The 12828-nt window shown below is 39.4% G+C and overlaps 1 protein-coding gene across 12 annotated transcripts in view; it reads right to left on the bottom strand.

Annotated features, from left to right (window-relative positions):
- LOC146376617 (calcium/calmodulin-dependent protein kinase type II subunit beta-like) overlaps positions 1 to 12828 on the bottom strand; it is an 81868-nt gene that overhangs the window by 35573 nt on the left and 33467 nt on the right. For 7 of the 12 annotated variants that reach the window (XM_084946524.1, XM_084946522.1, XM_084946527.1 and 4 more), the window contains exons 7-12: positions 10949 to 11051; positions 10450 to 10533; positions 10187 to 10281; positions 7796 to 7918; positions 7505 to 7588; positions 5064 to 5106 (exon numbers count right to left, since the gene is read on the bottom strand). In XM_084946524.1, coding sequence (XP_084802650.1) covers positions 5064 to 5106; positions 7505 to 7588; positions 7796 to 7918; positions 10187 to 10281; positions 10450 to 10533; positions 10949 to 11051 — 532 coding nt within the window. Of the gene's footprint in view, positions 1 to 1920; positions 2017 to 5063; positions 5107 to 7504; positions 7589 to 7795; positions 7919 to 10186; positions 10282 to 10449; positions 10534 to 10948; positions 11052 to 12828 lie in introns of all 12 variants that reach the window. The other 5 variants (XM_084946519.1, XM_084946520.1, XM_084946517.1 and 2 more) reach the window with 1 other exon arrangement.

A 12828-nucleotide genomic window follows, 5' to 3' on the forward strand; every position in this document is an offset into this window, starting at 1 on the left:
CCTTGTGTTGCAGCGCATGCACCAGTCCAGTGCCCCATGCAGCATTCACCGACAGCTCTCAGGCAGTTCCATCCTTAAAGTTACAGGGGTGAACTTTCCAGTGTCATTGTCAGACAGAGAAAAGAAGAGAAAGGTAAAGAGGAGTGAGGAGTGAGGGGAAAGGTAAGATGTGACATTTGAGGAAACAGGGAAAGTGGGAGTGAAACTGGTGAAGTTGTGGAAAAGTATTGGATGACTCAAGAATCAACAATGTCCAGAGAAGTAAAAATGCCAGAATACAGAAAAAGGGAATGGGGTAAAACTGAGTGATGACGGAGATGGCACAACTGAGATGGCGGGAAAAGAGTGGAGAAAAAAAGAGAAACTGAGAGACAGGACAGCAGTGCGTTTGGGCCATGCTCGGTGACTCTGTGCAGAGATGAAGATAATAAGATGAACAGGGGTGTGTGGTAATGACAGAGCAGTGATGGGCTCTGAAGCAACTATCAAATCCCAGACAGGAGATGAGAGATGTGCTGACATAGTAAATGACAGCAGTAGCTGGGCTTCCACTCTTTAGGTCCTTTTCAAATTTAAAAGCCTAAACATAGATTGAAAAAGACGGAAGCTGTAATATTTAGTTATCTTGCGGAAATTAATTTCTGGTTTTCTCGTTAAACAAAAATGTTTTCAGTCTTTCTTACCAAATTAAATTTAAAGTTAGTGGTGTTTTTAACATCAAGAAGAGACTCCATCGGTGATATGTATAAACCAGTAGATCAGATCACCATTAATACTTCCCAGTTACATTAAAAGAAACTTACATTAAAACATTAAATAGGCCTTATATATCAATTCTGCGGCACTGATCCCATTCTTTTTAAGCTTTTTAACATACTTGGAGTAGACAGAGTTAGTCATAATGTTGGACTATTTATTTTATTTCTTACGTGTTTTCACTACCAGCAGACGCAGAAGGTGTGGGTTTGTATAGTGGGAGAGAACGTATGTGTTTGTTTTAATGTTACTCTGCTAGTTGTTCTTGTGTCAGTGCATTTTTAATGATATTTTTAAATATGTATTAATATGATTCTGTGTTTTGTGTTTGAGGATCCTCTAGAAAAGGATATGGGGCATCAAAAGGGTTTGCCAATTAAAATTTTATAACTAAAAATCTTAACATTGTATGTAAGTAAAAATACTTGTTTTATTAATTAATTTAGCTTAAATTAAAAATTGGGTATCTTTCTTTTACATTGGGGAAAAAAGCATATAGTGCACATTGACTGTAAATTGGTTTTAAAAAATGTCATGTTTGGTGTCATATGGAAACATTTGGTGCGTGTCAGTGCTACTAAAGTTTGTAAAATTCCAATCATTTTTATAAGAATATATTGTTACGTGTAAAAATATATCATTATTGCTATACAGCTTCTTCAGCTTATTTTTAAAGTGATAGGATTTTTTAAATGTACTGCAATCTTTTGAAAATAGAATATGCAAATATTGTATCTGTAATTAAAAATCTATTAAATAGTCACTAATTTGTATAAATGTCCAATAACAGGTTATCAAAAAGAAACTAAATGAGCATTTTAAACACATGTTTTAGAAGCAAAACTCTTTCACATTAAAAATTATTAACATAATAGATGTGAAAAGGAAAAAGCTTAAATTTCTTTCATTTATCGTATGTAAAACATGGTAATACTTAGCTGGAAGCATAGCTAATACTGCAGCTGTTGAGATGAGGGGAGGTGTAGTTAGCAATGTTGTCAGCCATCATGCTCTGAACTCCCATGCTCGGAAAGGAGGGAGGGGTAGCAGAGAAGATTGAGTAAAGGGAAAACAGAAGAAGAAGAAGTTCAAAGAGTCAAAGACAGGTGCAGACAAGGGGCAGGGTGGGAGGGGTGGCATGCCCTGGGTGAGCCACCGTGATACCTTGTTCCACCAGCCCTGCTGTGGTGCCGGCGGCTGCAGCCACAGCTGCTGCAGCTGCAGTGACAGAGGCTGGAGCGGTGGTCTGCCTGCTGCCCACTGTTAAGAGTCAAATACCCAGTCACACGTGAAGAAAGAGTTACAAAGCCAGGAGGAAAGGAATGTGAGAAAAGGGTGAAAGAGGAACAAGGGGTCAAGATGGAGAAAGGGTGGAGTGATATTTAGTAAGAAGGTGATTGACGAGGAGTCGGATACAACAGGAGGTAGGCAGGTAGGGTGGGGGAAGGAAATAACAGGTGAGAAACAAAAGGGGCGGAGACACACGGGGCTCATTAGTTTAGAAGGAGGATTAATTTATATACACAGACCACTGAAAGCATTTTTATAAATGGAGTCGCTGCTTTGACAGAAGAATCCACAGAAAAACATCAGGCAGTGACACAAATCTTTACTTCCATGTGGGACACTTTAAATCTTGCCATTTGTCTCAAAGAATACCCGAGAAGAGTGTTAATGTTAGGATGATGATGGCAATGATGATGCAGAATCAAGCCGCAGTTAGTATGTGTTAGATTTGTAGCGTCTGTGCTTTTAAAACTAAACTAAAAAAACATCATCTTTTCCTGACAGCATCTTTATTTGGTACGTTACACATTGAAATGTGATGAGAAATAGAACCACCTCTGTACCAGCACAGACACTGAAACTGATTTGTGTAACACATGATTCATAATATATGCTGAAAATACAGCAAGCCATTGCATAAAGCACTGACGTTGGATCCTGCCTTGATGTAATGTGCCACAGCTATCTTTCTCTGAAAGCCTATCTCTCACTTTTTACTTTTTTAACTCTGTCTCATTTTCTCTCTGACTCATTCACCTGCTGACCTCACTCTTATATTTGAGTACTGCTTTCTCACAAGAGGAAAAATGGTAGGAAAAAAGGTCTTTGAGAGCGGTCGCACAGGCAGGCCACACACCTGGGTCAATGTGTGTATGTGTGGGGGGATTTAAGAATTGACTGATTGTTTAGTGGATATTCAGACTGCTTCCCATGCCGATGCTTGCAGTGTTAAATCAGCTGCTGTGAGTCATGTTTACTAAAGCAGCATGCTTATAGACAGACGTATACACACATTTATATATGCAAAATACACATTTGTACAAGAATGAAGACTCAGTGGGTATAATTCTTCCAAAGCGATTACCCTGAATGCATAAAAGCACTATAACGTTCTTCCATACACAGTAAATGACAAAATATTTTGCTCATTGTACAGTAGACGAGCTCCCGTTTCATAGACCACAACAGTGCCGATAAAAATCAACCTAGTAAGTTCCTATTTAACCATCTACTGTATTTAATACATCATAGGTAAAAAAAATTCTCAGTTTGAAAAATTAATTTCCCAAAGTTTGGGAGGGGAAGAGGGAGTGCTAAAGTATACCATGTTGCTTGAATGCTTGAATTAAAGCACAGATTCAAGGTCATGTAAAACTTCAATAAAGTTATTATTACAGAGATATACACAAATACAAAGACAAGTACACAGACATCAACAGCTTGCGGATCAATTCAGTGTTTCCCCACATTTTGTTGTTCCAGTTCAGCGTGGTGCAAAAGACACACACAGAATGACTGAATAATTTTCCAACTATTGTTGCTGTACTTTAAGATTCTGGTGTGGGTGATTCACTTCCTGTAGCTGAAAAACTGTCATTAAATGTTAATATAATGTCAGGTTGAAATGGTATTAGGCGTTGTACCTCATATTTATAGAGTGTGAAAATATTCTCAGGACATCGGGACGTGAGAGCAGCGAAGAAACAATGTGCAGCTGTTTTTATTAGACTAAATGTGGTTTTAAAATGTGAAATTATTGGAAAAATATCACATAAAAACAGCTCTTTTCATAAAAACATCCTGCATTACATGTTAACAGCTACATACACAAGAAAACCAAGGGAAACACTGAAGCTGCATCGAAATGAAATGGAAATGTGAATCTGAAAGCATGCTCTTTAATCTTTATGTAAAATATAACTCTTGAAAAAGAGACAAATGAGTCTGTCATTAAATATTTACATTTACCTGTGCTTACCAGGTGCATGCCACCATTTTTTTAAACATCAAAAGCCTCATTTTACCTGCTTTGCTTTTCTCACTGTAAGAAATAAAAACTGAGTTTCCCACAGAAATACCTTACTCGAGTGGGCTGCACTGACATAAAATAACAACTCGCAATTTGTTTTCTTTTTCACCTGTCCGGGAGAATGACGCCAGCTACCAATTTACTAGTGGACAATCTTTTCACACTTCCTTTCACAGTTTAAAAGTTTTGTCATTGCTAACCAGATACTAATGGCTTTAGCCTGTCTCATATTTCCATACCGGCAGGCTGACCAGGTCACTGATGTGGCAGCCCTTGATATTGTTAAGCTACCTCTTCAGAGGTTTTTCTCCTGGAAACACACTCCAACTCCACCGACATATATCCACTCCAGGGATCTGTGGTTAATGTAGGGTCACTCTAACCAGAACCCAAAGTGAGTAGAGTAGTTCACATGCCACTACATTGCAGTTCATCAGTGCTGCAGAGCAAAACTACAGCTACGCTCGCCAAATACAGTTTAAGGTGGAGTTAGTCTACTTAATGAGTGATTTATTGGAGACCGAGCCAATTATTGGTCCTTTATTTAATTGTCACAAACTGTATATAGAGCATAATTTACAGGGGTTTTTTTTTGCCAATTAATTTTCTTCCTACGCTCTACTACAATAGCTTTGCATCTGAAACAGAGACTTTAGGACAGCCTACTTTTACTTACATACCCTAACCAGATCCCCCACCCCGTCCTTTGGCTATATTTTCACAGACAGAATGTAAATCTGTGGGAAACACAGTCATTTGTTTGTGGCTGAAAAGATGTGTGGTGGAAGGCACCAGAGATCAATAGGATAAGTCAAGTTCTTAGGTGGAGTATTTTTTCAAAGAATGAGTCCTCCAACATAGTGGCATGTCCCAAACAGACTGTAACAAGTTTGCATTTAAAAATGCTTCTAGAAATTTTAATACCGGCAGGTGTTGGTTCACAGATATGAATGGTAGGTTTACAAAAATGGAGGATTCAAGAAGCACTTACCGGAGAAATTTCGAGAAACCAGCATGGTAGTAAGAATGGCCCCCTGAGAAGAAAACAAAAGGACATAAACTTAATGATTTTGGTATTTTTATGGAAATTAAAACCCATTTTTCCCTCTTCTGCTAGCAATTGATTTGCCACAGCCATCATTTAACCAACATTAACCAACATTAAAGTGTTATATTTGCCGCTTGAATCAATAAAACTGTCTTCATTTGGAACAATCCTGATTTGCAGCAGGTGAAAGTCACACTGGAAGCTTCCAGTGCTACCCCTGAGCCTCCGAGTAGACATATCTATGGTATCAAAATCCTATGACGCCTTGTTCTGAAGTTATCACATTCACGATTTTCAGAAAAGTTGGCCTCTGACCTTTGACCTTTAGGTTGACGTCACTGAGATTTGAACGCCAAATTTTAGTAGACACACTTATAGTATCAATTCGGAGCTCCTACATCACTGTATTCTCAAGTTTCTCTCAAAATTAGGTGTCTACACCACCCGCCCAGCAGGGGGACAATAATACCCCATTAGTCTTTTACAGCTGAGGGGTAAAAGTCAATTGAAAGATGCCACTATTCGTGTTTGATTTATAAATGATTTCTTAAATGTGGAGTGTAAAATACACACAGTAATTCATCACCAATAAAGATATAACCCCAAATTAAGATTCAAATTATAGAGAGAAAAAACAAAAACTTTCCTCCACAATAACAAAGAACACCAAGCTGCACATATAACCCACTCAGACCTACTCACATCTAAAGCGCTGACAACAAGGCCAGGCTATGAAAATCAACAGCAAAAAAACTACTTGATAAAATGCAGCATGACTGCAAAGTGAGTCCGTATAATAGCCTGGCACACGAAAATGTTCTGCAGTATTGTCCTAGTCAAACAAAAATGTGTGAGATACAAAGACAGGAGACAAAGGACAAGCAAAAAAACAGAAGAGAGAAAAAACAAAGAACAATGAGGAAAGCAGCTCGTCTTAGCACTTTTTTTTCTCTGGAGAAATCATCTCAAACTGGAGGCGAAAACTTTTTAAAAATGGTTTTGAATTTCAAACAGACGATGGGATGATGATATGCCTAATATCAGAATAGATAACACATAACACATCTCTCGCTCCCTGTAATCAGAGCGAATAGAGTGGCAGTAACAAATGTCTAAAAGGTCAGAAATAGATATGAAGCCCACATCTGAAATATCCAGCTCAAATTCAGAATTAAAGAGAAAAGAACAGGCAGTAAATGTCTAAGAGATTTTTGCATCTCTAAATGATTTTATGCAACATATTACAAAAAATTAAAGCTACACTAGAGTAAAATCTAGAAAAAAAAGACTTAAAAAACAAAGTACATACAAAAAAGCTTGAAAATAAACAGCCCTCCTCTTGATGCTCTCCACTCTCTCACTCTCAGTTTTTTAGCCTCTCACCAGACAATGCACACTAAAAAGAAGTCAATTTTGAATTTTGGCTTGACACACAATTTAAAACCCACTCTCTCAGCTTGAAATGTATCAGCTTTGGGCCTCCCTTCTTATTTCCTGTGTGGACTTGTTAAATCTGGATATCAACTCTTTGCGATTGGCCTCCTGTCATGGATTAGAGTTTCTAAAATCTAAAAACAGTAGATTGGTTTGACTTGAGACGGCAAAAATTAAGTGTGCAGAAAGGTTATTGTAGATTTTTCCTATTGACCACTAACACATAAAACATGTCCCTGCTTTAGGAAGTATCCAGAATACCATAAGTTAATCATAGTATGCTAAATTTTAGCATGAACCTGGAATTGGATTTATTCAATTAAAATTTGTTATTGTGTTCATTTTTATTTAAATGCACTAAATCACAGATTGATTGTCTGTACATTTTGTCCTCTTTTCATACTGTGCATGCTTTGATTTTCTTATATTTCTTGTTGTTTTTTGCAGTTTCTGTTCACTATGTAGCAAAACATCTAACCTTGCCACTTGACTTTAAATGTGAAAATCCTGAGACAATTGTTTGACGCTGTTGGCATGTTAGTTGAATGGTGCAACATTTGCCTGCAGCCACCTGCACTTCAGCTTGCCATGTGCTGGTATTTAAGCCATGCCAAGAGTGGCCAAAAGCAGCAGGGTAACAGTGTCATGCTCCAATGGCTAAGCTGTTACGTCCACACAAAATCTAAGCAATAAATCAGTGTAAAAAGGAAACCATGCATAACACTGAATCAAAATTTGAAATGACTTTGCATATGTAAATATCATATAGATGAAGCAAATGCTATATTTTATACTGCAGGCCAATTAAACCCACTTGTGTTTTCTTGAATCACTTTGGTAAACCCTAAAGTAATGAGGTAATAAAAGTGAGTGAGGACAGCAGCAGAAGGACTGAGAGCTTATTAGAGCAGAAGGGGAAGAAGTGTAATAGGGTGAGTATGCAAACAGACCTTGAGTTTCCTCCTGGCATTGAATTTCTTCAGGCACTCCACGGTCTCCTGTCTGTGCATCATAGATGCCACTGTGGATCGTTGCTGAGAAAAGGAAGAAGAGACGGAAGAAGAGGAGTGGGGTGGGTAGAGGAAGAGGGTGACAAATACAGAATTATATTTAGGGAGAAGAAAAAGATAAAAAGAACATTGTCTGCCTTCTTTAGATTTGCATTTAAGCCACCCAGTAGTGTACTCCAGATGTGTACAAATAACTTTTGTCTGCTTGTCTATCAAGCAGAGGACACTTACGCAGACCCATGGGTGCTTGAGGGCCTCTTGAGCAGTGATCCTCTTGGCTGGGTTGATCGTCAGCATCTGGTTGATCAGGTTTTTGGCCTCTGGGGTGACTGTGTCCCACTCTGGGGATGGGAACTAGAGGCAGAGAAAACATAAATCTCACATTCACAGAGAGGATATAGAATGTCCTTAGATAGTCTTTAAATGGATTAAAACACATTTTCATATTACACCTGCTGCCTATCTTCATATAAACACCTCACATAAGGGGAGCAATTTAAGCAATTTTCATGGTCATTTCTAAGATTATAAAAAATATGTTCAAAATTGTCCTTCATAATCACCATCTGAAAATTAACACATATCTGTGTTTATCTCTATTTATCCAATTGGCTCTCTAAGTTACCATATCCTTAGCACCGTAGGCTGCTTTGCAACCCACCTCTACCCCAGCTCCTTCTTTTCTTCCCGTTTCTGTCTTAATAAGTGCCGTTACTGATGCCTGCTCTGTTCTATGCTGTCTTTCTGCTGCTCTCCTCAGCTCAGGCACATCTTCTTTAAACATTAGTGGTTCTGACTACCTTCTCATTTCCAGCTGTTTATGGCAATCTTACATCCTTCCTAAATCTATGCTGCAGTCAGTAGATTTTAAATAGCAAATCTAACTATGCCTTGGCCTTTTATCATGACTTTATGTAGTTATTTTCTTTGATATTATGTCTCTGTAAGTATTTCACCTGTACCATGTACAAATCTTCTAATTTTCAGGCATGCTTTTTACAGTGTGACTACAAAATTTAATGCATGTAGATGAACCAACATTCGTTCTCTTGTTTGACAGAGTGAAAGTACTGAGTACTGAAAAAGTTCAGTTTCTTCATTATTAAATTAAAAAAAAAAACCTCATTTCCATAAATACGACACTCAATAAAAACGTGAAATATTTCAACCCTTCTTTGTTTCCATTCTGATGGTTACAGTTTATAGGTCGTGAATAACAGAAAACCAGTAAAACAAACAAATAAGTAAAAGTAAATAAATAAAAATATATATATAAAAAAATAAAGCACAGTAAACACCAGTAAACATTTCATTAAGATAAAAAAAAAAAAAATCAAAAATGTCCAATTTAATTCGTTAACTGATATACTCAAAACTTTGTTCAAGCTCCTTTACCATAAATAAATGCGGCGAGGCATGTAAGCAATCAGGCTGTGGCACTACTAAGGCTGCTTTGATCGCAGCCTTCACCTCATCTTCAGAGATTCTCTGTGGGGTTCAGGTCAGACCAGTTGGCTGGCCAGTTGAGCACAGTAACAACATGGTCATGTTAATACTTTTGGGACTGTGGGGAGGTGCCAGGTCCTGCTGAATAAGAAAACCAGCATCTCCATGAAGCTTGTCAGCAGATGGAAGATTTTCAAACGAAATGCTACATTTACTTTTATCTGAAATTAGGACTTTAGACGACTGAGCAACAGCCCGGTTCTTCTTCTCTTTAACCCAGGTAAGATACTTCTGGTTCAGAAGAGACTTGATATAGAAATGTAAACGCTGTAGCTCTTTTTTCGAGGACGTGTGTGTGGTGGCTCTTGATGCACTATCATCAGCCTCTTTGTGAAGTTCTCCCAAGTTGTTGAATTGACTTTACGTGAAAATCCTCAAGGCTACGGTCATCCTTGTGCACCTTTTCCTACCACACTTTTCTGTTCCAGTCAACCTTCCACTAAAATGCTTCAACACAGCACTGTGAACATCCAGACTGTTCAGCAATGAAACTTCTGTGGCTTACCCTCCTTGCAGTGCATCTAGAATATATTACAATTCTGAAATGCAACTTTGTATGTAACACACCCTGATGTGTTAAAATAGCAGCTTTACTTAGAGCTTACGTGTCTTTGTTGGAAATCTGCAGAGCAGAGAAACACAGAGGGACTAACAAACAACCCAGCTCCCTGACCACACATGACCTCAGGATGTTGCCAGTAGATGTCCATCCAACATTGCAGCCACTGTGGCTCCCTGCGGATGTGTTGTTTAACGATACCAAAAGGCCAGTCCAACACAGCCCCAAGCAATTTGTTAAGAAATTCTCAACCCATCAGGTCCTGTTGTGTTTAGGCATAAACACTGTGTCCTATGAGCCCAGAATCACTGCCAGACTCAGGAAGACTCACTCACTCTCTCTCTCACACTATCTCACTATCTCTGTCTGACATGGAGCTCAATCTGATCTCCATGCCATGTGTTCTAAGGTGAGGCTCATTCCCTTGCACCCCCTGAAATATGAATGAGGTGACTGAGTTATGTAATAGCAGCCAAAAAGGAAAGAGGGCAGTGGGAGGGGAGGGGAGGGCATTACAGCAGGAAGGGAGAAATGAGAGAGCGGGAGAGGAGACTCACATCATAAGCCCCAGCCTTGATCTGCTGGTACAGCTTGTGCTGGTCCTCGTCCCAGAAAGGAGGGTAGCCCACCAGCAGGATGTAGAGGATCACCCCTGAGACACACACAAAAACACATGGACAAACAAGTACACAGACACACACACAAACACACAAAATGCACATTTTGTTAGAAACTGGATTTCAGACAGTTTCTGTTTCTCAGTTTTTATCATCTAGGAAATACCATATGCGCCTTGTGTATATTTCTCTGAACAACTCACCACAGGCCCAGATGTCCACAGGTTTGCCATATGCCTCCTTCCTCAAAACCTCAGGGGACAGATACCCCGGTGTGCCAGCAAATCCTGCAGAAAAAAAAAAAAACAACCAAACAATTGATTGACATGCTCAAGGCAATAGACTGTGTTGGTGCTATCTGTGGATCAGCTTATACAGGAAGCAACATAATCTTCAGTAAGATATGACCTATTGGTCCAAACAGGACTGAAATCTTGAGGATTTAAGATGAGTTGATTGTGAAGCACTGGCTAATCTCTTCCTTGAGAAATGCCACAGACACACTCACTGATCAGTACGGGTGTATCAGCACTACTAATCTTGATATTGCCAGACTGACTCGTGCAAATGCCTCTGTTCAGTGGCTTTTTCAGAACTGGAAGCTAAATTTATCTTTCATTACCAGTCTACGTTTCTATCACTGCAGTCACTGTGAGCCCATCAATAGCTTATGGGTTAAAATGCAGATGTGACTGCACCCACCGAACCAGGCCTGCTGATCCCCCTGCACCTCAATGGCGAGGCCAAAGTCGGCCAGTTTCACTGCAGCATTCTTACACTTGCTTGCCAGGAGCAGGTTCTCTGGCTGAAGAGGGAAAGAGGACAAAAAAAACAACAACACTGGCATTAAGATTTTGAAATGGAGGATTGGGTACAAAACAAATAAACTGTCCTAGTAGGGAGAAAGAGTTGCAGGCAAATAGCTAGGCATGCATGCAAAAGTTTGGACAGTTTCTCACTTTTTTCCAGTGCGTGCACGCCCACACACACGCACACACAGATAGAAACAGATGTTATTTCAACAACATGCATGGAAATTATACAATAAAGGTTAGTCCGCATTTCTGGAGAGACTCTGTTGGTTTTCAGTGTTTTTTAGTCCCAGGCTCATGTGATGAGCTGTGGCCCTGTAGTCTCCATCTCTGTGGCCCAGATAATACAGTCAGCCTCATTATTCTCTGTCAGAGGAGGGCTCTAATAATGGGCTGCAATCCCCACTGGTCCCTGTTCTTTTTCACTTTCACTCACTACATCTCTCTCAATCTCACTTAATCAGTGCCTACGTAAAAGCAACTGACAATCTTGAATGTCAAATAAAGCACTCTGGTGGGAAATACAGTAACTTTTCCATTGACGTCCATAGACATACTGTGTTATTTCAGCCGACAACCAGAGGCTTGATAATACTAGGCTTTGCGCACCAACCTGTACACTGAATCTGAGACAGAGACAGTTAAGTCCTTCCCTCTGTTCGTTTAACTCCACCCGTTAAGTCACTCTGCTCGTCCAATTAGTCGCTGTAGTTGTTTCCTTAAATAGTAGACAGCAACACTAATCTAAACTTTATGAGAATGAGGACAATATATTTAGACTGCATTTCTGTCACTGACTCCCCTGCAATGCAGCAGCATGCGTTTTCGCATCCTCTGCCTTCCTCTATCTGTTCCCTCTCCTAATATGTTTAGAGGCATACTGTGTATTTGAAGCACAGATTGTTGAAAGTGTTCTTTCACAGTCTTTGAGGCCATAAGTAAAAGAGAGCGACTGAGTGAGTGAAGCAGTAATCCGAAGGTTCTGAGCCTACCTTGTGTCATCACATTCTCCCGGCTCTACCACTTCGCTAGGCTTTACTCTTTTGTAAATGGGGAGTTAGAACTTGCCAACACTGCAGCACTAAGATAATCCGTGAAAACGAATGTGGGCGGAATTCACGATGAAGCATCCGCTTCCATCAAAAAGGTGCATAAATGTGATGCAAAACAAGCAGGCCAAACGTTCAGACATAACAGCAGCAATCACCATCAGAATTTGGCAGAAGCACAGCTTCCTTTTCCATCTCTTCAGCGCACACATACACTTGGACATCTACACACAGCTCAGCACACAGATGACTAGCAACTGGTTTGGTTGAGGAGGGCAGAAAAGGACAGAATACAGCTGACAGAAAAATCTGTATTGAAGAGCAGGTCATGAGTGGGTGTTTTAAATGGTATGATTCCCAGCTTTCTCTTCTCCCTTTTATTTCTTTGCCTGTAGAGGATCTGGAGATGCTGTGGCATTCCTGCCATTAGATAAAGCAGCACGGATGTAGACCTCTAATAAGAAGGTTCACCATTTCAAATATGTTGCCCTGGTGTGGAAGGAAAATTGCTCCCATTTCATTTTACAGTGACATAAATGCTTAAAGAGATTAATATGTACAGATTCTTTTTGCACTAGACACGCAAACCCTTATCTTATAGATGGTTTAAAAACTAGCAGCATAAAAAACAGTCATTCAAGAGTAAAATAACAAGGTTATGTCTTATATACCCAAGTAATTAAGTTTGATACAGTTTAATTAATGCATCTTATAAGACCTG

This window comes from Perissodus microlepis, chromosome 12, assembly GCF_051167445.1.
Source record: "Perissodus microlepis isolate ML-2025 ecotype Zambia chromosome 12, ASM5116744v1, whole genome shotgun sequence".
NCBI classification, from domain to species: Eukaryota; Metazoa; Chordata; class Actinopteri; order Cichliformes; family Cichlidae; genus Perissodus; species Perissodus microlepis.